Below are 27,762 nucleotides of genomic sequence, written 5' to 3'. Positions count from 1 at the left end.
TGTAAAAATGTCCATTTAAAAAGCAGCTGTTCCAAGCTCACCATATGCTAATTTTAGTCCACAGACTTCGCAAACAGAATGCAGATCCATAAATACTTTTGTTCAACTAACATTTAAAGACCGAAGGACAAAATGATGAGCATGGTCTACTAACTGTTCACACCAGTTTCCTGAACATTTTGGCACCTCATTGGGCCATACAGGAGGAAATAGCCTAAATACATATAATGTAGCCTATTTCATATTTGGCTTCAATTGGTCATGCCTATGGGAGAGCCACCCCGTTAAGATTGGAACTGACCATTTATTTCAATGGTGTAAATGGCCTGAGTAAGACATCTTCATTTATCCACCACCTAATGGTTGAGTATCTCTTTACTGGAAGCTTGAGAACATTATGTTTCCTATAATCATGCCTTAAAAAAAAAAGGAGTGTTTATTTTTTATTTTTTAGAAAGTGAAGAGGGGCATCTGTTAAACATTTCATTAAATGTGTACGCCTTAGCAAGACAGTACAATTTCTCAATTTCAGGCCTATACCCCTCACACAGTAGGCTTATCTTGCGGCAACTACAAAATGTCACAAAAATAATATCACATTTCCCTGCAAACCTGAGGATTGACGACAGACTGTAAAATCATGTATCTTCCAATGTCTGACTTGCAGCCTGCTGAGAGAAGGTGAATAAGAGCTGAGAGGAGTAGAGGTGACAGTGAGCGATGTGATATCCCATGCTATGCAAACCAGAGTAGGTGTTAATAAGAGTCACCTGTGCCTTGGTGCCAGGGCACTACTTTGTGCTCCAACTCCACAGCCGCTGGCACCTTACAAAGGCTGCGTCCCAAAAAGAACATCTAATGTGATAGACCATTTAACTGGACAGGAAATAGATAGCATAAACTGAATGTTAAATGTGTTACCTGTCAGGTATTTTTATTGTCTGTATTGTCTACTTGTTAAAAAGTTTGTAAAGTCTTAATTTGTAATTGTTTGTAATGTCTTATTAATTGGTGTTGGACCCCAGGAAGATTAGCTAACGTTACAGCGTTAGCTAATGGGGATCCTAATAAAAATGCACAAAATTCACCCTATTCCCCATATAGTGCAATACTTTGGACCAAAGCCCTGGTCAAAAGTAGTGCACTAAATATGGAATAGGGTGCCATGCTCACAGAAGCTACCTGCACACACCTCTGTCTAGGGACTGACACTACATAATGTCATGACAACAGAGGTGGAGGTTCTACACCCTAGTCATAGACTGTTCTCTCACGGCAAGCGGTACCGGAGCGCCAAGTCTAGGTCCAAAAGGCTTCTCAACAGCTTCTACCTCCAAGCCATAAGACTCCTGAACAGCTAATCATGGCTACCCTGACTATTTGCACTGCCACCCCACCCCATCTTTTGACGCTGCTGCTACTCTGTTAATTATTTATGCATAGTCACTTTAACTCTACCCACATATTACCTAAACTAGCCAGTGCCCCGCACATTGACTCTGCACTGGTACCCCCCTGTATATAGCCTCCCTACTGTTATTTTATTTTACTTCTGCTCTTTTTTTCTCAACACTTTTGTTGTTGTTGTTGTTGTTGTTGTTTTATTTTACTTTTTTATTAAAAAATAAATGCATTGTTGGTTAAGGGCTGTAAGTAAGCATTTCACTGTAATGTCTACCTACACCTGTTGTATTCGGCTCATGTGGCAAATAAAATTTCATTTGATTTGATACACTCCCCAATCAATTAGGCAGCTAACACTCCCCAATCAATTAGGCAGCTAGGTGTCCAGGAGCACAACACTCCCATCATCAAAAGCCCGAGTTTATAATCATACAAGGTAGGTCTAGTAGTGGCAATAAGATACAACTTTATTATTTAGAGCTTTTGTTTATCAAATGTAGCTATGCATCATGAATGTTGTCTTCCTCAAGGTCCAGCTGCGCCTCTGTTTCCACTTTTACAACACAATCAGTGCTCAACAGAGGAGGCAGACATAAATTATACCATCTGAAATTAATCTACTGTATATAGTATAGGCTTAAGCCAAACAATCCATTCACTAATAACGTTACACACCATGAATAATAGAATGCGAGACAGACATCCTAAAAGAGAGGTCCTGTGGCTGTGAAAAAGCTGATGGGCTAGCTAAAACTTAGTCAATAAATACTATTTTGAAGATATTTAAAAAAAAAAAAAAAACAGCAGGATTGGTTTATTGGATGCATTAATTAGCTTTGTCATGGCTGTGTTTTAATTTTGTCTGGCCAACTAGCCGTAATTGTAGTAGTTGGGGAGAGCGGGTAAATGTGCCTTCTCTTCCCCAGACCAATCCCTGGCTTGATTTCCGGATTAAGTATTCAATACAGTCCGTGGATATTTCAACAAAGGCAGCCAAGGCCACACGACCAAACTAGCTAGCTGGTAGCTCCCACTCCCAGTTTGCTAGATAGCTGGCTAATGTTGTCAGCTTGATAGTTAGCTAGTACTACGGAGCTAGCTAGTTAGTTAACGTTTGGTTAGGGTAATCTCCAAAGCGTGTGTCAAAGAAAGCTTGTCAAAACGTTAGTTAGCTAAAATACCGAAATAATCATGGCTTGTTATAAACTGCTGAAGCTATCAACCTAAAAATGGTTCGACAACCTAATTTTTTAGCAAGCTAGCTAACGTTAGTTAGCAGGATCTGGAAAGCAAAGCAGTTCTGTAGGAGCTAGCTAGCTAACGTTAGCTTTCAAACATGAATTTACTAGCCACGTAAACAAATACAATATAGTTGTTAGACAGTAGCAAAGCAACTACCAAAACGTGCACAGAAAATATGAATGTTAGTTAGAATAGTTGTTTTCAGAACGCGCCATGTTCATAAAACTGGTCCAGCCACATAAGCTGCAGTAGATAGCTAGCTAGCTGTTAGCTAAACGTAATATTTTCATGTTGAAGTAATACATTTTTTATTAAATAAATGTCCAACTTACCGTCACTACAGTATTAACAATATATGTCTCTGTATAAATCCGCGAAGGATTCAATGTAAGATACTTTACATTTGTATTTCCGGGATAGTTTAGACTGTCTGAATTATGGTCAGGTTTACGTCCAGCTGGCCTGGCCACACAGCACAGGATTGGTGAGAGGTAAACACAGCGCCAACATTAAAATAGCAGGACAGATTTTCACACAGGAGAACTCTAGTGGTGGAATTACGATTTGGACGACGTGTTTTTGTTATTTTTGTGAGGCAACTTTTGAAAGTACATTTATTTTTAGTATCTTGAACGGGCATCTGGCCAAATGTTGTAAAAAAAAAATAATAATCCACCTGAACAGGTATTTAATCAATTAACATTATATGTCACATTATTAATACTTCTCAATAGATTACATAGCAATGGCAAGTGCTTTATACATTGCAACATATCAGGAAATAATTGTTTCATTTTATGAAAGATATTAGGCAAAAACTATGGAAGCTCATTCCCGCCACCCCAAACATGTTTAAATGTCGATACTATCTCAAAATATGAGATACCAACGTTTTTTTTTTTTTACTTAACCAAGATAGACCACAGCCTGTCGTTTCGGTTGCGAACAAATTAGTCATAGTGGGCAGAACAAGCAAGGAGGTGGGCAGAGCCAAGCACGAGCTAGTGAGATCCTATTGGCTCGTTCTAGCAAACATCTGCATATTTTCGTTAGGGAACGCCTCCTCTGTGAACTGCGCGTGTGCAATAACTCAATTCTCCTTTGCACTCCTAAACAACGTGATTCTTTTTTGTTGTTGTTACAAAGGGTAAAGTCTACAAAACTTAATCCCCTCTGTTCATAACAGATTCTAGTTTTGGGAACAGAAAACTGTATGGGGATCAACTGTTTCAACGATGAGAACATTAGCAGAATGTCGGCCAAAATACATCTCTTTCCATCTTCTCCCAATGCCAGCTAGAGGGCTTCCTCTCACTACCATATTTGGTAGTGAGTGGAAACGCCAAGCGGATGCTTCACATTTATACATCCGGTGAAATGTATGGCTCATTGTTCTATCTGTGATGATACAGTACTATCTAAACATTTTGAGATATATATGTCAACATTTTGTGAGCCTATCTAAGAATTTTTAGATAGTAAGTCGAAATTTCGAGATACTTAAGTCAACCATTTTGGATACTAAGTTGATATTTTGAGATAGTATATCAGAATTTCAAGATAGTAGATCATATATAGGAAATTATTTCCATCTATTCATGTTGCATAGATCAGCACAGCAATAACCTTCCAGGTAAGGCATCCTATAGTCAATTAGGCTATTTGTGTGTGTGGTCCCGTGTAGCTCAGTTGGTAGAGCATGGCGTTTGCAACGCCAGGGTTGTGGGTTCGATTCCCACGGGGGGCCAGTATGAAAAAGTATGAAAATGTATGTACTAACTGGATAAGAGCGTCTGCTAAATGATGTAAATGTAATGTGTGTTTGTCAATGTCCTGTTTTGGACAATAAATATTATATACAGTGGGGAAAAAAAGTATTTAGTCAGCCACCAATTGTGCAAGTTCTCCCACTTAAAAAGATGAGAGAGGCCTGTAATTTTCATCATAGGTACACGTCAACTATGACAGACAAAATGAGGAAAAAAAATCCAGAAAATTACATTGTAGGATTTTTAATGAATTTATTTGCAAATTATGGTGGAAAATAAGTATTTGGTCAATAACAAAAGTTTCTCAATACTTTGTTATATACCCTTTGTTGGCAATGACACAGGTCAAACGTTTTCTGTAAGTCTTCACAAGGTTTTCACACACTGTTGCTGGTGTTTTGGCCCATTCCTCCATGCAGATCTCCTCTAGAGCAGTGATGTTTTGGGGCTGTCGCTGGGCAACACAGACTTTCAACTCCCTCCAAAGATTTTCTATGGGGTTGAGATCTGGAGACTGGCTAGGCCACTCCAGGACCTTGAAATGATTCTTACGAAGCCACTCCTTCGTTGCCCGGGCGGTGTGTTTGGGATCATTGTCATGCTGAAAGACCCAGCCACGTTTCATCTTCAATGCCCTTGCTGATGGAAGGAGGTTTTCACTCAAAATCTCACGATACATGGCCCCATTCATTCTTTCCTTTACACGGATCAGTCGTCCTGGTCCCTTTGCAGAAAAACAGCCCCAAAGCATGATGTTTCCACCCCCATGCTTCACAGTAGGTATGGTGTTCTTTGGATGCAACTCAGCATTCTTTGTCCTCCAAACACGACGAGTTGAGTTTTTACCAAAAGGTTCTATTTTGGTTTCATCTGACCATATGACATTCTCCCAATCCTCTTCTGGATCATCCAAAGGCACTCTAGCAAACTTCAGACGGGCCTGGACATGTACTGGCTTAAGCAGGGGGACTGCAGGATTTGAGTCCCTGGCGGCGTAGTGTGTTACTGATGGTAGGCTTTGTTACTTTGGTCCCAGCTCTCTGCAGGTCATTCACTAGGTCCCCCATGTGGTTCTGGGATTTTTGCTCACCGTTCTTGTGATCATTTTGACCCCACGGGGTGAGCTCTTGCGTGGAGCCCCAGATCGAGGGGAGATTATCAGTGGTCTTGTATGTCTTCCATTTCCTAATAATTGCTCCCACAGTTGATTTCTTCAAACCAAGCTGCTTACCTATTGCAGATTCAGTCTTCCCAGCCTGGTGCAGGTCTACAATTTTGTTTCTGGTGTCCTTTGACAGCTCTTTGGTCTTGGCCATAGTGAAGTTTGGAGTGTGACTGTTTGAGGTTGTGGACAGGTGTCTTTTATACGGATAACAAGTTCAAACAGGTGCCATTAATACAGGTAACGAGTGGAGGACAGAGGAGCCTCTTAAAGAAGAAGTTACAGGTCTGTGAGAGCCAGAAATCTTGCTTGTTTGTAGGTGACCAAATACTTATTTTCCACCATAATTTGCAAATAAATTCATTAAAAATCCTACAATGTGATTTTCTGGAATTTCTTTTCTCAATTTGTCTGTCATAGTTGACGTGTACCTATGATGAAAATTACAGGCCTCTCTCATCTTTTTAAGTGGGAGAACTTGCACAATTGGTGGCTGACTAAATACTTTTTTTCCCCACTGTATATACAATACCAGTCAAAAGTTTGGACACACCTACTAATTCAAGGGTTTTTCTTTATTTTTACTATTTTCTACATTGTAGAATAATAGTGAAGACATCAAAACTATGAAATAACACATATAGAATCATGTAGTAGCCAAAAAAGTGTTTTTAACAAGTCACACCTGTTAATTGAAATGCATTCCAGGTGACTACCTCATGAAGCTGGTTGAGAGAATGCCAAGAGTGTGCAAAGCTGTCATCAAGGCAAAGGGTGGCTATTTGAAGAATCTCAAATATAAAATATATTTAGATTTGTTTAACACTTGTTTGGTTACTACATGATTCCATATGTGTTATGAAAGTTTTGATGTCTTCACTATTATTCTACAATGTAAAAAATTATAAAAATTAAGAAAAACCCTTGAATGAGTAGGTGTGTCCAAACTTTTGACTGGTAGTGTAGGTGAATCCAGAGAAAAACAACTCAATATTAGGAAGGTGTTCCTAATGTTTAGCATACTCAGTGTATGTATCAGTACATTCATTGATGGGTTTCCACGTAAAATTATATGGCTAGAAGGCTACAAGACAAACAATGACCTCTAGGATCTTCGCTGGTTATTTCATGGACGCTGTGAGTGACAGTAACGAATGCCCTCATAGATTGAGGCTTGATCATGAAACTGAAAACACCCATATTGCAGAGATGCAAACATTTCTGAGTCACTGTGTGGATGAGGCTGGAACAGACTGTCACTTTGGGCCCCAGCACTGGAAATCAAAGAATTGAGAGTTGATTCTTGAAGAATAGGTTATAACTTATAAATGCCTTATGAGCTTATTTGAACTTCATACCTCATCAGAACCCAAATTATTAGCTTTTTTTACTCCAATGTTTATAAACAAAGTAAACATTAACAAACACTGTATAGCCTCAAAACATGGTTAAAAGTACACGTTTGATATCATGGATGGTCAGTCCTTGCATCCATAGCTATGTCTATCAATTTGAGAGTGGTTACATTTCTCCAACCCCATCCCTCAGCTTTTTACAGAAACAGTGGTGGGGAAAACACTTTGTTATTGTTTCAACTGCTGATTTTAATTGAGATGTGATATGATAAATAATAAGAGCCAACAGAGTAAGGTCACAACAGCCACAATGTCCTTTTAAAAACCAGAAGAGACATAATAGAACTGTATGTCCTCATATTTTGTTTATGACCCTAAAGGAGATCATTTCTTCTAAAAGTGCCAAACTGTGGGTGAGATGTTAGGTAATTGCTTGGAAAGGAGGACTGATGTATTTTGTGAGTAATTTGCAACCCTCTGTGTTTAGTGTCGAAGCAACCTTATTGTTTTATTAAATAAAAAACAACCAAACTTTTTAAAATAATAATTTGAATGTACTAACATGTTCAATAATATTGCATTGTTTTAAGGCCAACTATCTCAAACTCGGGGCGCTACAGGTCGACCAGATGCTTTGCTGAAATGGCACTATATCAGGTTTTGTTCAGCATGAAAAATTATACGTGTGCCAATTCTCACGCTTCTATACCTAATCAAGCAATTGTTGAGCTGATCTACTGGACTACAGCACAAATTTGGTTTATATTCAAACTTCGGGTTGCTAAGCTACCTAGACCTTTTCAATCCAAAATGATTGACTGGAATTAATTGATCAACACAATAGTGATGACATATTGTGTGAGTAAGTTTTAAATTACAGATGCAAAGGCCTACACAATGCAACCCTGCATAAAGCAAGGTCATCCCTATTAGTTCTATTGTCCAATTGCAGTTGTTGTCTCTTTGTCTGTGTAAAACTCTTTCTCCAAAACACATTTACTTGAAGAAGAGTGCAGATGCAAAGTTTGGCAACAGAATGACGGTTTGTGCTGTTGGTACCGTCATTCTGTTAACAAATATTGCATCTGAGTTGTTCTTCGAGTAAATGTGTTTTTGTAAAACACTGAGTGGAAATTGTTTAAAGTCATCCTTGTGCATAGAATGTTATGATTGGTTAACTTTGCAATCTTTGGTTTTTGTTTGACATACATGTGAAAAATCTGAGTCTTTGCATCACTCTGTTATCATGGAATTGCCCTTCTATTTTAAAACAAAACTAACGGGGGTTCTCATGAGAGAATCAATCACCACTGGGCGGCGATAGAGTAACACTGAATGACACACGTTACACTCCACATGGGGCACGTTCAGCAGGACACAACGTTTTGGAATGTTCAGATAGAAATAAAGGGAAAGGTAAAGAGGATACCTAGTCAGTTGTACAACTGAATGCATTCAACTGAAATGTGTCTTCCGCATTTAACCCAACCCCTCTGAATCAGAGAGGAGCGGAGGGCTGCCTTAATCGACATCCACGTCTTCGTGCCTCTCTGACATGTAGAACAAGGAATCGTGTAGGCTCTTCATGGCATTTCTATCTGCAACGTTAGGCAACATTTGGCAACTGAATGTGGCCCGGAGTGTATTCATTAGTCGGATTCTGTTTTGCAACAGAAACCGTTGACTGTTTACTCTAGCTAGAAACTAAACGGAAGCAAACGGAATGAAACGGGGAGGGACCTAACTGAATTTGTCCAATAGCTAGCAACTCTCGTTTTCATTGCAAAACATTTTCAGTTTGGAGTAATGTTTTGGACTAATGATTACTCCCCAGGGGTGTATTCAGTCAGATTCTGTAGCAAAATATTTTCGTCTCTGACTTTGCTGATAACTACTTTATTGAGGAAGAATGTACTTACTATGCCTGTGATATGTGGTTGTCCCACCTAGCTATCTTAAGATGAATGCACAAACTGTAAGTTGTTCTGGATAAGAGCGTCTGCTAAATGACTAAAATTTAAATGTAAATGTCTGTTACCAAACATTTTGCAACGGGATCTGACTGAATACACCCCTGGGGTGTAATCATTAGTCCAAAACGTTTTGCAACGGGAACCGTTTACTCCAAGCTGAAAATATTTCGCAACAAACAAGTGTTTCTATTGGACAAATTTAGGGGAGCTCCCTCCCCGTTTCATTCCGTTTGCTTTCGTTTGGTTCCTAGTGAATACACCCCTGGTGATAGGAGTTCTTTATTGTAGTATTTGAAACCACTATGCTAAAATCAGTCAACTGCTTATTGCAAACTTTTCAACCGTATGATTCATACTTACCTTAGCTAAGCACCTACAGATGAAACATTATAGAGTCTTAAAGGAAGCCTGGGTAAGGCCAAAATGTAATAAATATGCCAACTTTGATAAATTATTTCTCAATTATGTTTTTAGATACAAATGTCAAATATATGTCCAAAGGACCATTCTATGGATGACATTTCGTGAAAATCCCCCAAATCATGTATTTTTTTTGGCCTGGTTTCGTATGGAATCACTCATATGCACTATTCAGTGGCAATGTTTTTAGGTGAAGACAACTTGTAATAGATTGAATACTTAAATCAGCCATCAATGAGTTTGACATAATTGTGAAACTGAGTGATTAAGCCCAGTCATCATAAATGGGTTATGTGAATATCAGTGGAGGCTGCTGAGGGGAGGACGGCTCATAATAATGACTGGAACGGAGCAAATTAAATGGCAAACCATGTGTTTGATGTATTTGATACCATTCCACCTATTCCGCTCCAGCTATTATCACAAGCCCGTCCTCCCCAATTAAGGTGCCACCAACCTCATCTGGTGAATATCTATTCACTCTAATGCTTACAGTATGTCAGATTAAAGTGCCCAGTGTCAGATTCATGTGCCTGACCTGGTGCTTGCCAACCTAGCAGTGAGGTGAACATCTTCTCTCTCTCCCTGCAGGTGGTGAGGACATTATCCAGCCAGTCTTTAGCCTGACTCACACTGTAGGGCCAAGCTGAGCTGCACTGGGCTGGCCTGATTACGCATAATTGTGTTTAAGGTTAGGGTTGAGGTTAGCGTTAGGTTTAAAATCAGATTTTAAGAAGATAAATACTAGAAATGGGCGGGGTTTATGACTTTGTGCCTGTGGTAACTAGTGACGACCCCAACCAGTGCAGGCGGAATCGTTGCCCTAGCTGACGTGGTGAGTAGATTATCCACTCAGTCTTTGTTTACTCTGGTCCCATGGCAACCCCATCCCTGACATTATTTCTGGTCATACCCATAGAATTAGAATTAGAATTTATAGAACAGAGTTCCCTCATTTTAATTCTAGGGTCCTGCCTCCTCCCTGGTCAGGCCCAGTTTCCCCCCCATATCACTCTGATTATGAATGCTATGGCTATTTACTTCTGTTGTGTTTTGCTTGCGATCATTGTATTACAATGTTGTAATACAAAAACACAAACTTGAATTTATTTTTCAAGAAAATAATAAGTATTAGTGGTACTATGTATATTCCAGCAAATACATTTGCTGTTAATCTCCTAACTCGTTTGGGAAGCATGTATGGGAAGTCTTTCTTATTTCCATCAAGGATGGGATGAACAGAATGTTTAAAATACTAGTTTGTCAAAAAACTAGAAAGTATTTTAAACAGACTGACATCCTAAAGCCTTTACAAGACGATTCAGATGCAATGTTAATACTTTAGTCCATGGCAAGACTTCTGGGCATGCTTTTCCTAAAGACGGATGGTCTTTTGTTGCAGTAGTACGTGCATTAACTCATCATGAATCATGCTTTCATCAGCTTGATACTGTATACATGAAAACAAACAACATAAAACGGTATACATAGAGGTGTGGTGAACTGCAGTATTAGCTAATTCACACTGCCACAAATGGCAGGTGAGTGAGGGCAGAAAGTGAAGCAATTTGAACAGATACTAAATAGATTGGGAAAGGAAACCCATGCAGACGTCTTTAGTATGCAGTTTTCATATTAATATTGACATAATCATCAATAACATTTGATTCACAAGCAATTTTGGGGGGTTTACCACTCCGTTCAAGTAATCTCTTTGACATTCATGTGTCTGTGTTTCCATTGTCTCCCCTGTCCCTCCCTTATGCTATTCACACACACACACACACACACACACACACACACACACACACACACACACACACACACACACACACACACACACACACACACACACACACACACACACACACACACACACACACACACACACACACACACACACACACACAGACACAGGCACAGGCACAGGCACAGGCACAGACACAGACACAGACACAGACACACAGACACACACACACACACACACACAGCTTAAATGGGAACTCAGTCTGTTTAGTATTTCTGGGTCTTTCAGAAGCCCTCTATCCTTGCAAAGAAACAAGTACTAATTGACATAGTGCCACATTTTGTGCTCAGCTCGTTTTGAGAAAGACATGTTACATGAAACTTGTCACAACACTTTTCTCACAGGACAATAGAAAATTAAAAAGGTTCTGTGTTACAGTAAACACCGAACCCTGTAGTAAGTCATACTGGAGTGTTAAATTATTATCTTGGTTGATAAGTCAAGTCATTTGTTTTCTGCAGTGCAGTTTCAAAGTTTCTAATTTGCTAATGAGCAATGAACTTCATATAAGCCATTTGGTCAGTTCACAATGAGACGTTATCATAGTTTTACGGAATAGGGTAATACTATTCAGACTGTCATGGCACTCCATTTGGAGGGACAGTGTAACGGCCCTGCTACACTACAGTCATCAGCCATTGAGGGAATGCTTCCTTTGAAATCAATGAAAGCTGCTATCTATACTGCTCACGTTACGTCGCGTCCAATGTCAGCATCCAAGCTCAAGAATCGCCAAGGTTCAATTCTTGATGGCTGATACTCAACTTCATTCTATCTTGTGAATTGAAATAATGAGGTTGGTTTTGGTTGGTTTCTGGTGTAGCAGGTGGAACGTCCCAATGACATGATGTTGATGGAAATGCAATGCGATGGGTGTAGTGTAGCTGAAGTATCAGGGTTAGGGTTGCAAAATTTTCCAGAAATCCTGGTCGGAGGATTCCGGATTTCCTGCTTATTCCCTCCTGATTCCAGGAATTCTCCAACCGGGATTTCGGGAAAACCAGGGAGTTTATTGAAAGTTCCCGGAATTTTGCACCCCTAGTTAGGGTCATACTCTATTATAGCACTTAGGGTCGGAACACTGCCGCTACCTCGCTCTCCAAACAAGGTGTATAGCACTTAGGAAACGTGCAAATCATTTTTAACATTGATGTTAGAGGTATAAGCAAAGTACTAAGCAGGTGACACAGTATCTCTCTGTTGAAGAATTTGACTTCATTCAAAAGTCAGACTGACACACAGCTCATAATAATGTCCAGAACGGAGCAAATGGAATGGCATCAAACACCTGGAAACCATGTGTTAGATGTACAGTGGGGAAAAAAAGTATTTAGTCAGCCACCAATTGTGCATGTTCTCCCACTTAAAAAGATGAGAGAGGCCTGTAATTTTCATCATAGGTACACGTCAACTATGACAGACAAATTGAGAATTTTTTTCTCCAGAAAATCACATTGTAGGATTTTTTAGGAATTTATTTGCAAATTATGGTGGAAAATAAGTATTTGGTCACCTACAAACAAGCAAGATTTCTGGCTCTCACAGACCTGTAACTTCTTCTTTAAGAGGCTCCTCTGTCCTCCACTCGTTACCTGTATTAATGGCACCTGTTTGAACTTGTTATCAGTATAAAAGACACCTGTCCACAACCTCAAACAGTCACACTCCAAACTTCACTATGGCCAAGACCAAAGAGCTGTCAAAGGACACCAGAAACAAAATTGTAGACCTGCACCAGGCTGGGAAGACTGAATCTGCAATAGGTAAGCAGCTTGGTTTGAAGAAATCAACTGTGGGAGCAATTATTAGGAAATGGAAGACATGGAAGACAATGTAAATGTAAATGTATACAAGACCCCTGATAATCTCCACTGATAATCTCCCTCGATCTGGGGCTCCACGCAAGATCTCACCCCGTGGGGTCAAAATGATCACAAGAACGGTGAGCAAAAATCCCAGAACCACACGGGGGGACCTAGTGAATGACCTGCAGAGAGCTGGGACCAAAGTAACAAAGCCTACCATCAGTAACACACTACGCCGCCAGGGACTCAAATCCTGCAGTGCCAGACGTGTCCCCCTGCTTAAGCCAGTACATGTCCAGGCCCGTCTGAAGTTTGCTAGAGTGCATTTGGATGATCCAGAAGAGGATTGGGAGAATGTCATATGGTCAGATGAAACCAAAATAGAACTTTTTGGTAAAAACTCAACTCGTCGTGTTTGGAGGACAAAGAATGCTGAGTTGCATCCAAAGAACACCATACCTACTGTGAAGCATGGGGGTGGAAACATCATGCTTTGGGGTTATTTTTCTGCAAAGGGACCAGGACGACTGATCCGTGTAAAGGAAAGAATGAATGGGGCCATGTATCGTGAGATTTTGAGTGAAAACCTCTGAAGATGAAACGTGGCTGGGTCTTTCAGCATGACAATGATCCCAAACACACTGCCCGGGCAACGAAGGAGTGGCTTCGTAAGAAGCATTTTAAGGTCCTAGACTGGCCTAGCCAGTCTCCAGATCTCAACCCCATAGAAAATCTTTGGAGGGAGTTGAAAGTCTGTGTTGCCCAGCGACAGCCCCAAAACATCACTGCTCTAGAGGAGATCTGCATGGAGGAATGGGCCAAAATACCAGCAACAGTGTGTGAAAACCTTGTGAAGACTTACAGAAAATGTTTGACCTGTGTCATTGCCAACAAAGGGTATATAACAAAGTATTGAGAAACGTTTGTTATTGACCAAATACTTATTTTCCACCATAATTTGCAAATAAATTCATTAAAAATCCTACAATGTGATTTTCTGGATTTTTTTTCTCATTTTGTCTGTCATAGTTGACGTGTACCTATGATGAAAATTACAGGCCTCTCTCATCTTTTTAAGTGGGAGAACTTGCACAATTGGTGGCTGACTAAATACTTTTTTTCCCCACTGTATTTGATACCGTTCTACCTATTCTGCTCCAGCCTTTACCACAAGCCTGTTCTCCCCAATTAAGGTGCCACCAACCTCCTGTGGACTGACATGACATCCTCTGCACGTCACCAGACAAAGACAGTAGAGGTCTGTATTGTTCCTTCCACAACCTCTATGTTCCAAAATCTATTGCATTGTAGAGAAAGTCTGATCATTTGTGAAGTTGCAGTGGTATTTGGAAATTAATTTTGCACCACTACAAGCTAGATCGATCAGTTCTTCGACAGGCGATAGTCTAGTTTTTTCAAGCCAAAAAAACAATATTCAGACTTTGGGGGCATTTGAGCTATTCAGTGACGAATCTTATTTTCACTACCATAGATGTCTCCCATTGACATCAATGCATGACTAAGTGAAAATGAAAGGAATTTAGGATTTCGCCCAGTGTTTTTTAATCCATTACGTAAATGATGTATGCATTTGTATAGTCAGTGCTGTACATAGCCCACATGTCTGTGCATGATGGTCACAATGTTTGTGTCTGACCATTTCAGAAGATTACCTCCTATGTTGAAGGGCAGCTATGTACCTCCTCCTTTCTCAAGGTTTCTTCAGATGTATTTTATTTCCATGGCCTCTGATACTGTAGCTATGTCTGCACCGCTTTGAAATAGAGAAAGGAAATGTTCTTTGTTTACTTTTTTCGTAGAGGAAAAGCACATTCATGATATTTCCCAACATGAATAGCAGGCCTTCATTGCTTGCTCTCCTAACGATAAGCCTAAGTACGAGGGCCGCAATGGAAATTAATTTTATCATGATAATATGAAAATCACTCAGCATTGTTTTATTTGGGATGGTTGAATCCCTGTAGTACAGCTCATTATTTTACATCATATTTAGACTTCATGTGACTTTAAAACTTTTTACATTTCTTGAGCCTTGCAAGGACCTTTCACAATGTGATATACTCAGAATATCTATTTTTTATTTCCCTGGTACACAAAAGTATTTCATTCCCCTTTACAGTAAGCTAAATACACTAGTTAAATAAGCTATAGTTTAATGAAGGTATGCCTCCACATATTTATTGCCCAGGTGGAGTATTCACACACAATCCAGCATTCACTCTGTGAGGTTTGCAATGAATTACTAACAGTTAAACAAAACACATATCATGAGTGAAACCTCCTCATTCCAAAGTGTAATGCTTTGGGATATAGCCCCGCTGCATAATTTAAAGTATTCTTTCAACTCTTTATCAGTGCTCTATTTCAAACTATTGTCTGGACGCTGGACCTTCTCAGACATTTTTGGTCACCACCCAGGTGTGTTATATGCAGTCGCTAGTCAAGTAAATTAAAATAGCTGACTGTATAATAATATTAAGTTACTATCTTTACATCAAAACACATTTAGTCAAGGTGAAACATGTTATACAGTTAGACATGGTACTATGTTTATCATGGCCGGGAATCATCAACCTTCCTACATTAACAGGGGGACTGGTCATTGCCTGAGTGGACCTCACTCAGTAGATACTATAGTGTTCTCCCAGACTTCTGGTATACTTACTCAATAGCATACAAGACTACTGTCTAAATACACGATAAAAGGGTGTTATGGTTTAGTACTTTGCTGAAATAAACATTTAACCTGCTTGGAATGTTAGCTCTGATAGATAGCTACATATTTAGCCATTTATTATTACATTTTGTGCTAGCTCATTTTGTGAATCTGCTTCCGAGGTACCAAGACTCAATTGACGAGAATGGTATACAGCTTCTATGTAAATGGTAGCTTGATATAAAATGGATACCTTCTAAAATGAGAGGAGTGAGGAGTCTGAATTGGAAGTTTGCCTGACTTGGAGGAAGGTTAATTCAAATGTTTAGTCTAGCAATTTGAAAAGTTATTTTAAGTACATTTTGGAGCGGTGAATATGTTCATACACTATACCTCATCATCGGAAGATATTGTTGAACTAACTGACAAAGCATTTCAAGACAGTGAATAATGCAAAGCAACAAAATACATTATAGTAACGTAATACAAATTAAACGACAATGACAAGTCTACAAAATGTTTAGTCTAAAGCCATAGTATTTTTGTCTCAGGACCACTAAAACAACACAGATTTGGGGAAAATTCCTTAGATTTGGGGAAAGTGTTCAACTTTAGGAACAAGGGAAGACAGTGAGACAGGGAACACCTTCCAGCCATGACACCAGATGGTGCAGAGAAGAAAGGATGCATGTTCCCTGAGCTGCCTCTCTTCCCAGGGGAAGCAAGTACTTTGATAAATGGGTCAACTTTTCCTCCTTTAAGGAAGGGTTATTTGAGGAAAAAGTAGTTAATACAGTGGGGTCTGAAATGATTGACACCCTTGATAAAGATTAGCAATAATGACTATAAATAAATAATTCAAATACTGAGCTATATTGTATGCAAAAATAATAATGGTGAAATTATATGAGTTTATACTAATACAATTGCTCAGAGAAAGAGATTTTGTTTAACAAGCAATATTTTTTCAAAGATCATACCCCGAAGACAATCACCATTACCAATAACAGGGGAGGTTAGTATGTCTTGGGGGTATGATCGTTGACACTCTGTAATTTTATCACTCATCATTATTGACAATACATTCAGGATTATCCATAATCATGGTAGCATCCACAAAAATGTAGAAGTGTTTAGAAACATATTGTACTCTTATTTACAATAAAAGTGACTCCAAAATGACACAATACATTTTTAACCATTCATTACTATTAGGCACAAAAGTATCTGAAACACAACCAAAACTAACAGCAAATGCATCCAACAAGTTTGTAGTCACAAGCTTGATGTAGTCATTGCGTTCTAGGAATATGGGACCAAATACTAAACTTTTGACTACCTTTTTTTTAGAAAAAAACTAACATTTATTGTCTCATTATGGTATTGAGCTCCTTCTTATGGTTTTGTGTTTTGTTTCTTTCTTGTTTCTCAGTGGTGAAATGCCATCCAACAGAATAACAGCAGAGTTCTCTGAATGGGCCAGTGATGAGGAGTTGAGTCGAAACAACACATCATCCTTTGTAAATTGTGCAATGCTAAACCCAACTTTTTGAACTAATTTATTTCACTCCACTCACTGAACTGACTGTATCTTACTTTTTGGGCCTCCTATGATTATAACTTATAAGTGCTTAATTATGTGCATAAAATAAACATTAGATAACACACAAAGTTTGGGGAATTTGTGTAGTTCTATGTTTGAGCCTTCAGTGGGTTAACTTTTTTTCACAGACTGGCTAACCTTTAATTGATTGAATGTTCTCTTTGATGCTCACATCTTGTCTTTTTTGTTGTTGTTGGTGAAACTATTTGGGGCGTTACAAATACAGCATGATTAATGGAGACAGTCCAGAGTCCCCATGCAATTGACAGACAGGTGTTTAAATTAGAGCATTGAATCGAATGCCAACAAAGTCTTCAAAAGTTCAAATTCAACCAATGCAAGGTGGTTGGTCAGGCATTTAGGCATTTTTCTTTAGGCTGACTGATCTGAGGTTAGTATCTCGTCTACCTGTTCAGCTCTTCTGAAGTTTTTCAATGAAAAATAGCAAATGTAACCCCAGCGCTCCACTTCAAAGAAACAAACATGTGAAATGACTGAAATGTCCCCCTATTGTCTAGTTGTGTTGATTGCTGACAGGCCTTCAAATGAAATAACCTTTATTTGTACTGCATCCTTTACCACTGGAAAGAATGTGTGCAGACATCTTCTGATATCCAGGTTCTACCCCTGGGTCAAACCAATCATATTAGAGATTACTCCAGGTCACACAAACAGAACACTCACCTGCCTCTGTGGAGTGGAATCGATTGAAAAATATGGGGATTAATTTAATTGAAGCTATGAATTTGAGCTATGAAATGCATCCCCAGAATATCCAATCTTATTCTCACATATGATCTGGCATATGCAGGGTTAACAGTGCCAGTTCAAAAATGCACTGCTTAAATGCTAAATAGGAATGTGAAAATGATAAATTGATTTTTCATTTTCAAAAGTGTATGCAAATTATTTATTGGAGGCGTGAACCAAGAGAGCAACACACCCCTAGTACATCCTAGCCATGGCGGGCTCTCTGTACATTGATTTTAGACTAGTGTAAACAGGTCTCCTGTGCACCAGAAAAGCATAGGCCTGTTAAACTGAAGCCTAGCAAATGACTCAGGGAGCCAATGCAACTCTTCAGGTCTCAGATAAGGTAGGGCCTACTCATCATGCATGTGTGGTAACTGAACCACCTCAGTTACAATTCACTATCCTTTGACCTTCTCTTCCTCACAGAGACCCATCTGAGCCACAAAACAAATATGACTGACAGGGTTCGAACAAGGCTCTTCTGCACATCAGAAGAGCACATTGGCCCGCTAAACCAAACCTATAGCCAATGCAACTCTTCAGGTATCAGGCAAGGTTACTCATCATGCGAACAAGTAACCAAGAAGAAGTGATTCGTGACCACGCACATGTGATGAGTAACTTTGCCAGAGACCAGAAAAATTGCATTGGCTCCCCAAGCTAAATTGCCTAGGCTAAGCAGGCTAAAATGTTATTCTGGTGTACAGGACACCAGGTTTGAAACATGTCAGTTACTGTTATGATGAGTTTCTGGTATTGAGAAGTTCAAAATGCAAGAATTTACTTAGACATTCTGTGGAGATTTTACCAAGTATTTATTTGATCACGAGCCTGTGGGTTCGTCTAACAAACGGATATAGCCTTGCCCCTTTGTCAGTTGAATTGCCCACATACACAAATCTCACATCTTTTATACTCTTGGTTACACATTTCTTCAACCACATCTGGCCATCATCAATGAGCACTACCCCTTCTATGTCATGACCTCTTACCCCCAAGCAAGATGTTCCCTCTGTACATCATTCTAATATAAACCCCACTATCTTCCTTGGACAGATTGGAATTTACTACCCCAGACTTAGTCACCCAGAACCACTTCTCTCTACTAACTTTAAACTAGTTACACACTCATATGAAATGGCCCCATATCCTCATCATATCAGTTACACTAGTCTAAAATCAATGCACATGGCTAGGATGCATCACTGCATGGTGGTGTCCTATTGCTCTCCTGGTTCCTGCCTCCAGGAAGCAATTTGCCATTTTAACCATTTGCCATTTTCTGTTTCCCATTTCCCATTTTAATTTAGAATTTCCATTAACCATTTCCAATATTCAATTAGCATTTTCGATTTTCTTTTTAACATGACAATTTCATTCATTTGTCATGAATCATGCACACTGATATTAAAATATAAATGCATTCATAATTTTTAAATTTCAACTGAGCATTTAAGCATTTTCGAACTGGCACTGATCACCCTCCATACTGACACAGTAATTGCATAATATGTGCTCCAATATGTCAATATAATTCATGGGTTTTTTGACTTGCGTAACAGCACAGAGCTGGCTTCAGTCATTGCAAAGTTCATAAGGAGAAAGCATCCCTCCACGGACGCCAGTGCTGCTGTAGCCTACCAGCACACAATTTCCTCGTGCGTGCAGATGGTACTCTGGTTCGATGGCTTCAGGGAAACGGAATTTCTGCATTTGAGCCTCAGTTCGGTGATTCGGGATTTACTAAATGTAATATTTGACACGGCTGCTGCAGACCTCTGACTTCTTCCCAGCGACCAGACGAAGTGCCAAGTTGTGCCAAAACAACAAAGCAGTGCGCGTTCTCTCTCTCTCTCTCTCGCTCTCTCTCTCTCTCTCTCTCTCTCTCGCTCTCTCTCTCGCGCGCGCGCTCTCTCTCTCGCTCTCTCGCTCTCTCTCGATCAAGTATTTAGATTTGGCAAATCAAAGCCTTTCAAGGTTAATTCCTTCAACCAACTTCATAGCTGGTTTTAATTATTTTTTAACTTGGATTTTTTTTTCTTTTCTTCTTCATCAATGAAGTCCGGCATCAATTTTAAACAGACTGCCTTTAGAATAACAGGTGACCAACGAATTCAAGATGAGAAGTTTGATCGTTTTTATTCTGTCTTTATCAACGTGTCTGTCAGTGGTAAGTGCGACAACAGTACTTTTATTGTATATTTCGTTTTGTGTTAGGCCTATGCATGATGATAAAATGTGCACAAGGATGAAGAGAAGGTGATTGAATATATAAACGAACAAATGTGTGGCATTATGATTGATGGATTTGATAAGAAGAGGTTTTTGTCCATATAGGGTATCCTACTGTACAGTGTTCTACTATATTTTTCAAAGAGATATGGTATAAACACATGCAGATGTAGGATCTTAATTTGAGCCAGTTTGCTACATCAGGAAAATAATCCTGCAGCAACTGAACATTTTAATTATTATTTGGAATATAATTCATGGACATTTTTGTAGGGGTTGATACATTTTTCGTAAGAGAAAATGAAGTCTAACATTTCAAAGTGGAAATTACAAACTTCAGAAGCTTTTGTAAACCTGAAATACACTACAAGTTTTACATTTCCAGCATTGCATGAAAGTTATCCTACAACAGGGTGATCACATTAAGATCCTACAGCTGTAGCAGTAATGAATAGAGTTGTGCTCTTCAAACCATCAAGATCCCATTTTGCCATAAAGCTGGCATTGGAGTGCACTTCCCTTTTCTTTAATCGTCTTTACAGGGCAAATTATAGACTAGATCATTTAATCTTTCAGCTAAATAGCATCCTCATTATCTTCCCCTCACGTGATGCTCTGAATTTACCAATGCTGTGCTTATGTTGTCTGTGCCCCAATGTGTGGTAGAGTAATCGGGACACAGGTGTGAATTGAGGTCTGGTCCTATAGTGCATATAATAAACGTATACACATTAAAACAAGATATAACAGCTGTTCGGTGTGAGCTATGATGCAGTGGATTCTGATGTAATGATGATTCTTATGTGAGAGTGAAATACGTGGAAAGTAGAACCCATAGAGATTCTATATGTAACTCTATGGTAGAACGCCTCTCACACAGGATGTTGTTGACCTCTGAAAAATGAGTTAAATAGGACTGTCTGACTACTGCCTACTCGGTCTTACAGACTTTTATAGTTACAGACTTTGATTATTACATTGCTTGGAGGCACACATGAAATGGGTCACCTGAAACGCTCCAGACTATGTCTATCTCTGAGGAGCTACCCAGGAAAGGGTGGAAAATAGCCCATGAGAATAAGTGTAGCCTTAGAAATAAGATTCATGAAATCAATCACTTTCTAACATCAGGTAACATTAATATATTAGCCATTTCTGAGACTTACTTAGATCATTCATTTGATGATACAGCAGTAGCAATACAAGGATATAACATCTATAGAAGAGACAGGAATGCTTATGGGGGGAGATGTTGCTATATACAGTGAGCTCCATAATTCATTGGACAGTGACAATATTTTTGTTATTTTGGTTCTGTACTCTAGCACTTTGAGTTTGAAAGGATACAATGACAATGAGGGTGAAGTGCAGACTGTCAGCTTTAATTTGAGGGTATATTCATACATATCGGATGAACCGTTTAGAAATTATAGAAGCTTTTGTACATGGTCCCCCCTTTTTCGGGCATCAAAAAACATTGGACAGTTTAACATAATGTAGAATAAAGTAATCATTGTTAATATTTGGTCGCATATCCTTTGCATGCAATGACTGCTTGAAGTCTGCGATGCATTGACATCACCAGACGCTGGGTATCTTCCCTGGTGATGCTCTGCCAGGCCTGTACTGCAGCCATCTTCAGTTCCTGCTTATTTTGGGGACTTATTGCCTTCAGTCTCCTCTTCAGCATGTAAAATGCATGTTCAATTGGATTCAGATCCGGTGATTGACTCGGCCAGTCAAGGATTTTCCACTTTTTGGCCGTCAAAAACCCCTTTGTTGCTCTAGCAGTATGTTTAGGGTCATTGTCTTGTTGCATGATGAAGTGCCGTCCAATGAGTTTGGAGGCATTTGGTTTTATCTGAGCAGATAAAATATTTCTATAGACTTCAGAATTCATTGTTCTACTTCTGTCTGCAGTCACATCATCGATGAAGACAAGTGAGCCTGTTCCACTGGCAGCCATACAGGCCCAAGCCATAACACCCCCTCCACCATGTTTCACGGATGAGGTGGTATGCTTTGGATCATGGGCATTTCTTTTTTTCTCCACACTTTCCTCTTTCCATCACTCTGGTACATGTTCATCTTTGTCTCATCTGTCCACAATACTTTTTCCAGAACTCTTGGGGCTCTTTTAGGTGCTTTTTAGCAAACTGTAATCTCGCCTTTCTGTTCTTCAGGCTTATCAGTGGTTTGCATCTTGTAGTGTACCCTCTGTAGTCCTGCTGGTGTAGTCTTCTACGTATGGTAGACTTTGACACATCTACACCTGCATCCAGGAGAGTGTTTTTGATCTGTTGGGCTGTTGTCAGGGGGGTTTTCTTCACCATAGAGAGTATTCTCCGGTCATCCACTACAGTGGTCTTCCTCGGTCTACCGGGTCTTTTGACATAATTGAGTTCACCGGTTGTTTTTTTCTTGTTAATGATGAACCAAACTGTTGACTTGGGCATGGCCAGGGTTTTTGCAATGTTCCTGATTGATTGATTTTCATTTCTGAACCTTATGACGGCCAGCTTCATTTGCATCGACACTGCTGTCTTCCTCATGTTGTCACACCACAACAACAACCTCCAAAGGCAATAGCAAAGTCTAGAATCAATGCTATTCATCAACAGCTCTCCTGCATTCACTAACGACACAAATGAATACACCTGCCTAACGACACACATCTGTGAAGCCAATTTAACAAATACTTGTAGTACCTTAAAATGGGGGGACCACGTATAAAAGGTGCTATCATTTCTAAACAGTTCATCCGATATATATGAAAATACCCTCAAATTAAAGCTGACAGTCTGCACTTCACCCTCATTGTCATTGTATCCTTTCAAACTCAAAGTGCTAGAGTACAGAACCAAAATAACAAAAAAATTGTCACTGTCCAATGAATTATGGAGCTCACTGTATATATATTCAGAGCCATATCCCTGTAATGCTTAGGAAGATCTCATATCAAGTGTTATTGAAGTGCTGTTGTTGCAGGTTCACCTGCCTCATCTAAAGCCTATTATTTTGGGGTGTTGCTATTGGCCACCAAGTGCTAACAGTCAGTATCTAAGTAATGTGTGTGAAATGCTTGATAGTGTATGTGATGTAAACAGAGAAGTCTACTTTCTTGGGGACCTGAATATTGACTGGTTTTCATCAAGCTGTCCACTCAAGAGGAAACTTCTCACTGTAACCAGTGCCTATAATCTGGTTCAGGTTATTCATCAATCTACCAGGGTGTTTATAAACACTACAGGGACAAGATCATCCACATGTATTGATCACATTTTCACTAATACTGTAGAACTTTGTTCTAAAGCTGTATCCATACCCATTGGATGCAGTGATCACATACTGGCAATATCCAGGAAACAGCAGTGGTGCGTGGGTAAAATCACTGAGGAAGCCAAGCCAGTAAAAAAGCCATATTACAACCTATTTTGTGATAATTGCGCTGTTTGCTCTATAACCCATTCGTTCATACGCCACCGTGATATATACAATAAGGCAACAAAAAGACAACAGTCACACAGTGGCGGAATAAATTAAACTACACATATGTTTGTTTCATCACAAAACCGGAAAGCAACATCTGTCCGGTGAAGTCCACAAAGCGAATATTGCATTTAAACAGTTATATCACCTGCAGCATGGTCAAGCAAGTTAATGTTTTCGACAGTTTACTAAACAACTACTGATTTAGAATTTATGGAGTTACCACAAGTCACCACAAAGACAACAGGGGCACTGCCTCCGCTATTCCAGCAACATTTAAACTTAAACATAAAATCAACAAGGCTATATATGCTTAGTTTAATACACTGAAAACAAACTTAAATATATGTCAAACAATTTAGTCTAATCAATGTTGCTAAATATCATGTGGCTGTCCATGGTACTGATTTATGTGTGTGTATGTGTGTGTGTGTGTGTGTGTGTGTGTGTGTGTGTGTGTGCGTGCGTGCGTGCTTGCGCAAGTAAAAACATTTTCTTGACTCCCCCTACTTGTAGACTAGTTGAACGCCAATGCCATCCTCCTCTCTTTCATGTTGGTAAAACGGTCTATGGCTCTGTCATACAGTACACTTTTAGTTTTTGTTGTCATAGGCTACCTAGCTAAAATGCTTGCTAGCCTGACCTCCTCGCATGGGCAACAATGAACCAGCTAAATTAGCTAGCTAGCTAGTTAATGTGAGCCTACTAGGCTACATCTAGGCTACATATTGAACTTCAATCGTCTCAGGCCAGTGGCACAACATATTCATTTATGGTTAGATCAGAATCGGTGTCATAATCATTGGCCTGTACAGAGAATTAAGTCCAAACCACAAGTCCAAATCCCCATCTCCATCCATGGCTTAGGAAAGGGCTGATTTAGCAAGCTAGCTACTGCAGGACATCAACACAAGCAGACCAGAAAGTTTTTCTGTAAATTACGTTTTGCAAAGGAAGTGATTTGATTGGTCTGAAGCCTAATCCAAACTGGCCTCCCTTGGGGGGCGTTTTGCTGCACCGGGACAACCCACAGTCATTGTTACAGAATACTGCCTCAACAAATGGAAGCAGAAGGAAATCAGGCCATCTCCCAGACGGTCGACGAACAGGGAAACCTACTTCGTCAACACCACGACCAGCTGGCGCAACTGGGGACAACTATGGAAGAGGTTCTTCGCAGTCTTCAACGTCTCGAACATACCCGAGAGGCGTTGCCTTCAACTAGCAGAGGATACTCTGCCACCAGTCGACCCAGCAAGCCAGCACACTAGCCCTCCCAGGTCAGCGATGCCCGTTTGTCCCTCCCGGATAAATATGACGGAACCCCATCTAAATGCAGTGGCTTCCTACCACAGTGCTCCCTCTATTTTGCGCACCAGATGGGAGCCACCACCACCGAGAGGTCCAAGGTTGCCACGGTTATTTCTCTGCTGACTGGGCGGGCATTGGAATGGGCAATGGCCGTCTGGGAGAGAGGAGAAGAGGAGCTGGATTCGTATGAGGGGTTCATGGCTCTGTTCAGAGGTATCTTCGATCATCCACCGGAGGGCAGAGAGGGGGGTGAATGTCTACTCCATCTACGGCAGGATGACCAGACCGCTGCAGAGTATGCGCTCTCCTTCCGAACAGTAGCAGCATCCAGCGGTTGGAATGAGCCGGCGCTCCGTATGCTATTCAGAAGAGGACTGCGCGAGGAGGTCCAGACGGAACCTACTTTGGGAGCGTGCGCCACCTGTCTCCCTCCTCATCGTCCCTGGGACTGTGCCATCGACCTGCTTGTAGGCTCTGCGCCCCTGCGCAGACGCATCTACCCTCTGTCGGTGTCATAGTTCCACCTGTCACCAGAGGGTGGCAGAGACCGTCCTAGAGACATTAATGACACTCAGGTGTGTCCTATTACTCATTATGATTTCCCTGTTAAGAGGTGTGTTTTCTGTTGTCCTTTGCAGAAGCTTGATTTGTTTGCCGTGTGCATTTGTCCCCTGAGTGAGTTTTCGAGACGTAGTGTTACTGTGATCCTTCTGTTACCGTTTCTCAGTAAAGTATTTACGTTTATCCTTAACCATTGATTCCTCGACTGGTCTCTTCTCTGCTCCTGGATCCAACCTCACTACGTCACAGCAAGCTTCTGCCTCCAACATGGACCCAGCAGAGATCACCCAGATCAAGAATGTTATAACCCACCAAGGAGCATTGCTGAGGCGGCAGCAAGAACTACCCTCTTAAATATCAGAGATCCTCCAGTCACTTACTGATTCACCTCCAACCACAGTCCAACCCCACCCAGGAGGAGCCAATGCCCAAGTCTCATCGCCCAGTGCTACAGGCGTCGCCGTAGTTCCTCCAGGGAACCTGCACCGGGAACCCAAGATCCCAGCCCCCGAGCGATGTGACGGCCACCCGGGAGGGTGCAAGAGGTTCCTCACTCAGTGCTCTCTGGTGTTCGAGCTACAGTCCTCCTCGTTCCACAACGATCGGGCCATGATCGCCTACATCATCTCTCTACTCTTGGGCAACGCCCTGGCGTGGGCAACGGCGGTGTGGGAACAGCAGCCACCATCCTGCAGCTCCATATTAGCCTTCACTGCCGAGCTGCGATGAGTCTTCAACCACCCAGTCGACGGACGAGAAGTGGACAGCCGAATGTTCAACATCCGCCAAGGGGCCAGACCAGTGGCTGACTTCGCCACTGAGTTCCGCACCCTAGCCGCTGAGACTGGGTGGAATATGGAGGCACTGGTCACCACTTTCCACCAGGATCTGTCTAACTCCATCAAGGATGAACCGGATTCAAAAATTAGAATCTTTCAATTTAAATTATTATATAAAATTCTTGCTACCAATAGAATGTTATTTATATGGGGGATACAATCTTCCCAGCTCTGCAGATTTTGCTGTGAAGAGACAGAATCATTAGATCATTTGTTTTGGTTCTGTCCATTTGTAGCTTGTTTTTGGACACAGGTCCAGGAATGGCTAAAGGATTGCAATATTTACCTGGAGCTAACCTTGCAGATAGCATTACTGGGTGATCTGAAAAGTCATAGTCAATCGATCAATAATATAATAATACTTTTAGCAAAAATGTATATTTTTAATTCACAATCTGTAGAAGCAATGAGAATAGAAAGGTTCAGAACTTTTGTGAAACATCACAGTACAGTTGAAATATATATGGCAAATAGAGATAAGAGATAGATGGGAGGTGTTGAATGGAGTTGAAGGATGGGACTAATAACAAAGAAGAACAAATAAGAACAAGATAACTAATAATGTAAGCATACTGTGTCCATAATAAGTATATAGGTTGTATGTTGGGAGCTTTTGGGAAAGAGCACAGTTAGAAAGATATGGCATATAGAAGCAAACCGGATGGACATCATGAAAATGATCGGAGAGGTTGAGAGTAGAAGTTCAGGAGCAAAAACAAATAAAATATAATTATTGTAAAATTGACTGTGTCCATAAAATGTAGATAGTAAGTATAAGCTGGAAGTAGAGGCCTAAGCATTGTTGTTCACTAATTTACCCCAAGTAGGGAAAGGATGGCGGGGTTGAAAAGTAATAAAGGGGAGTATATATATATAGAAAACATGGGGGATTGGAGGTGATGCAGACAATTACATTGATGGAAGCTACAATCTATCTGCAATATTAAGCTGATCTACCCCCCCCAAAAAAATAAAAAAATAAAAATAAAAGGATGAACTGGCCTCTTGGGAACTGGGAGAGGACCTCGAGTCCCTGATAACGCTGGAAATCAGGATTGACAACCGCCTCCGAGAACGTGTGAGATGGCACCTTTTTGACACCACCCCAGTATCCCGCTTTCCTGAGCACCCCAAGCCCTCAGAGGATTGAGGAGCCCATGCAGCTGGGACACACACGTCTGAGCCCACAGGAACATGAAAGGCGCATGCGTGAAGGCTGCTGCCTCTACTGCAGAGGTCTCGGCCATCTCCGTGCTACATGCCCAGAGCTGACGGGAAACGCCAGGGCTCGCCAGGACAAAGGTAGACCCTGACGAGCTGTGCAGTTTCACCCCGGCTACCCATTCACCGTCTGTCACTA

The 27,762-nt window shown here is 40.5% G+C and overlaps 2 protein-coding genes and 1 long non-coding RNA gene across 7 annotated transcripts in view; 2 read left to right on the top strand and 1 right to left on the bottom strand.

Moving 5' to 3' along the window:
• The window catches only part of LOC121580882 (zinc finger MYND domain-containing protein 11), a 35,287-nt gene extending 32,154 nt beyond the window's left edge, over positions 1–3,133 (bottom strand). For all 5 annotated transcript variants that reach the window (XM_041896008.2, XM_041896009.2, XM_041896010.2 and 2 more), the window contains exon 1: positions 2,979–3,133. The gene's annotated coding sequence lies outside the window, so the exon portion shown is untranslated. The remainder of the gene's footprint in view (positions 1–2,978) is intronic.
• LOC121580883 lies at positions 1,777–17,210 on the top strand. The gene is made up of 3 exons (XR_006003143.1): positions 1,777–1,840; positions 14,131–14,195; positions 17,047–17,210. It is a non-coding gene; the product is annotated as an uncharacterized LOC121580883 (long non-coding RNA).
• Positions 17,211–19,576: 2,366 nt separating this feature from the next.
• Positions 19,577–27,762, top strand: part of LOC121581701 (vasoactive intestinal polypeptide receptor 2-like) — a 76,437-nt gene continuing 68,251 nt past the window's right edge. Inside the window, exon 1 of the mRNA XM_045224901.1 lies at positions 19,577–20,140. Within this exon, the coding sequence (XP_045080836.1) occupies positions 20,090–20,140 (51 nt within the window). The 5' untranslated portion in view covers positions 19,577–20,089. The remainder of the gene's footprint in view (positions 20,141–27,762) is intronic.

Source organism: Coregonus clupeaformis, chromosome 14 (genome assembly GCF_020615455.1).
Source record: "Coregonus clupeaformis isolate EN_2021a chromosome 14, ASM2061545v1, whole genome shotgun sequence".
Classification (NCBI taxonomy): Eukaryota; Metazoa; Chordata; class Actinopteri; order Salmoniformes; family Salmonidae; genus Coregonus; species Coregonus clupeaformis.
Note: the sequence above shows the minus strand (reverse complement) of the source record. Positions and strands in the feature narration are given on the sequence as shown.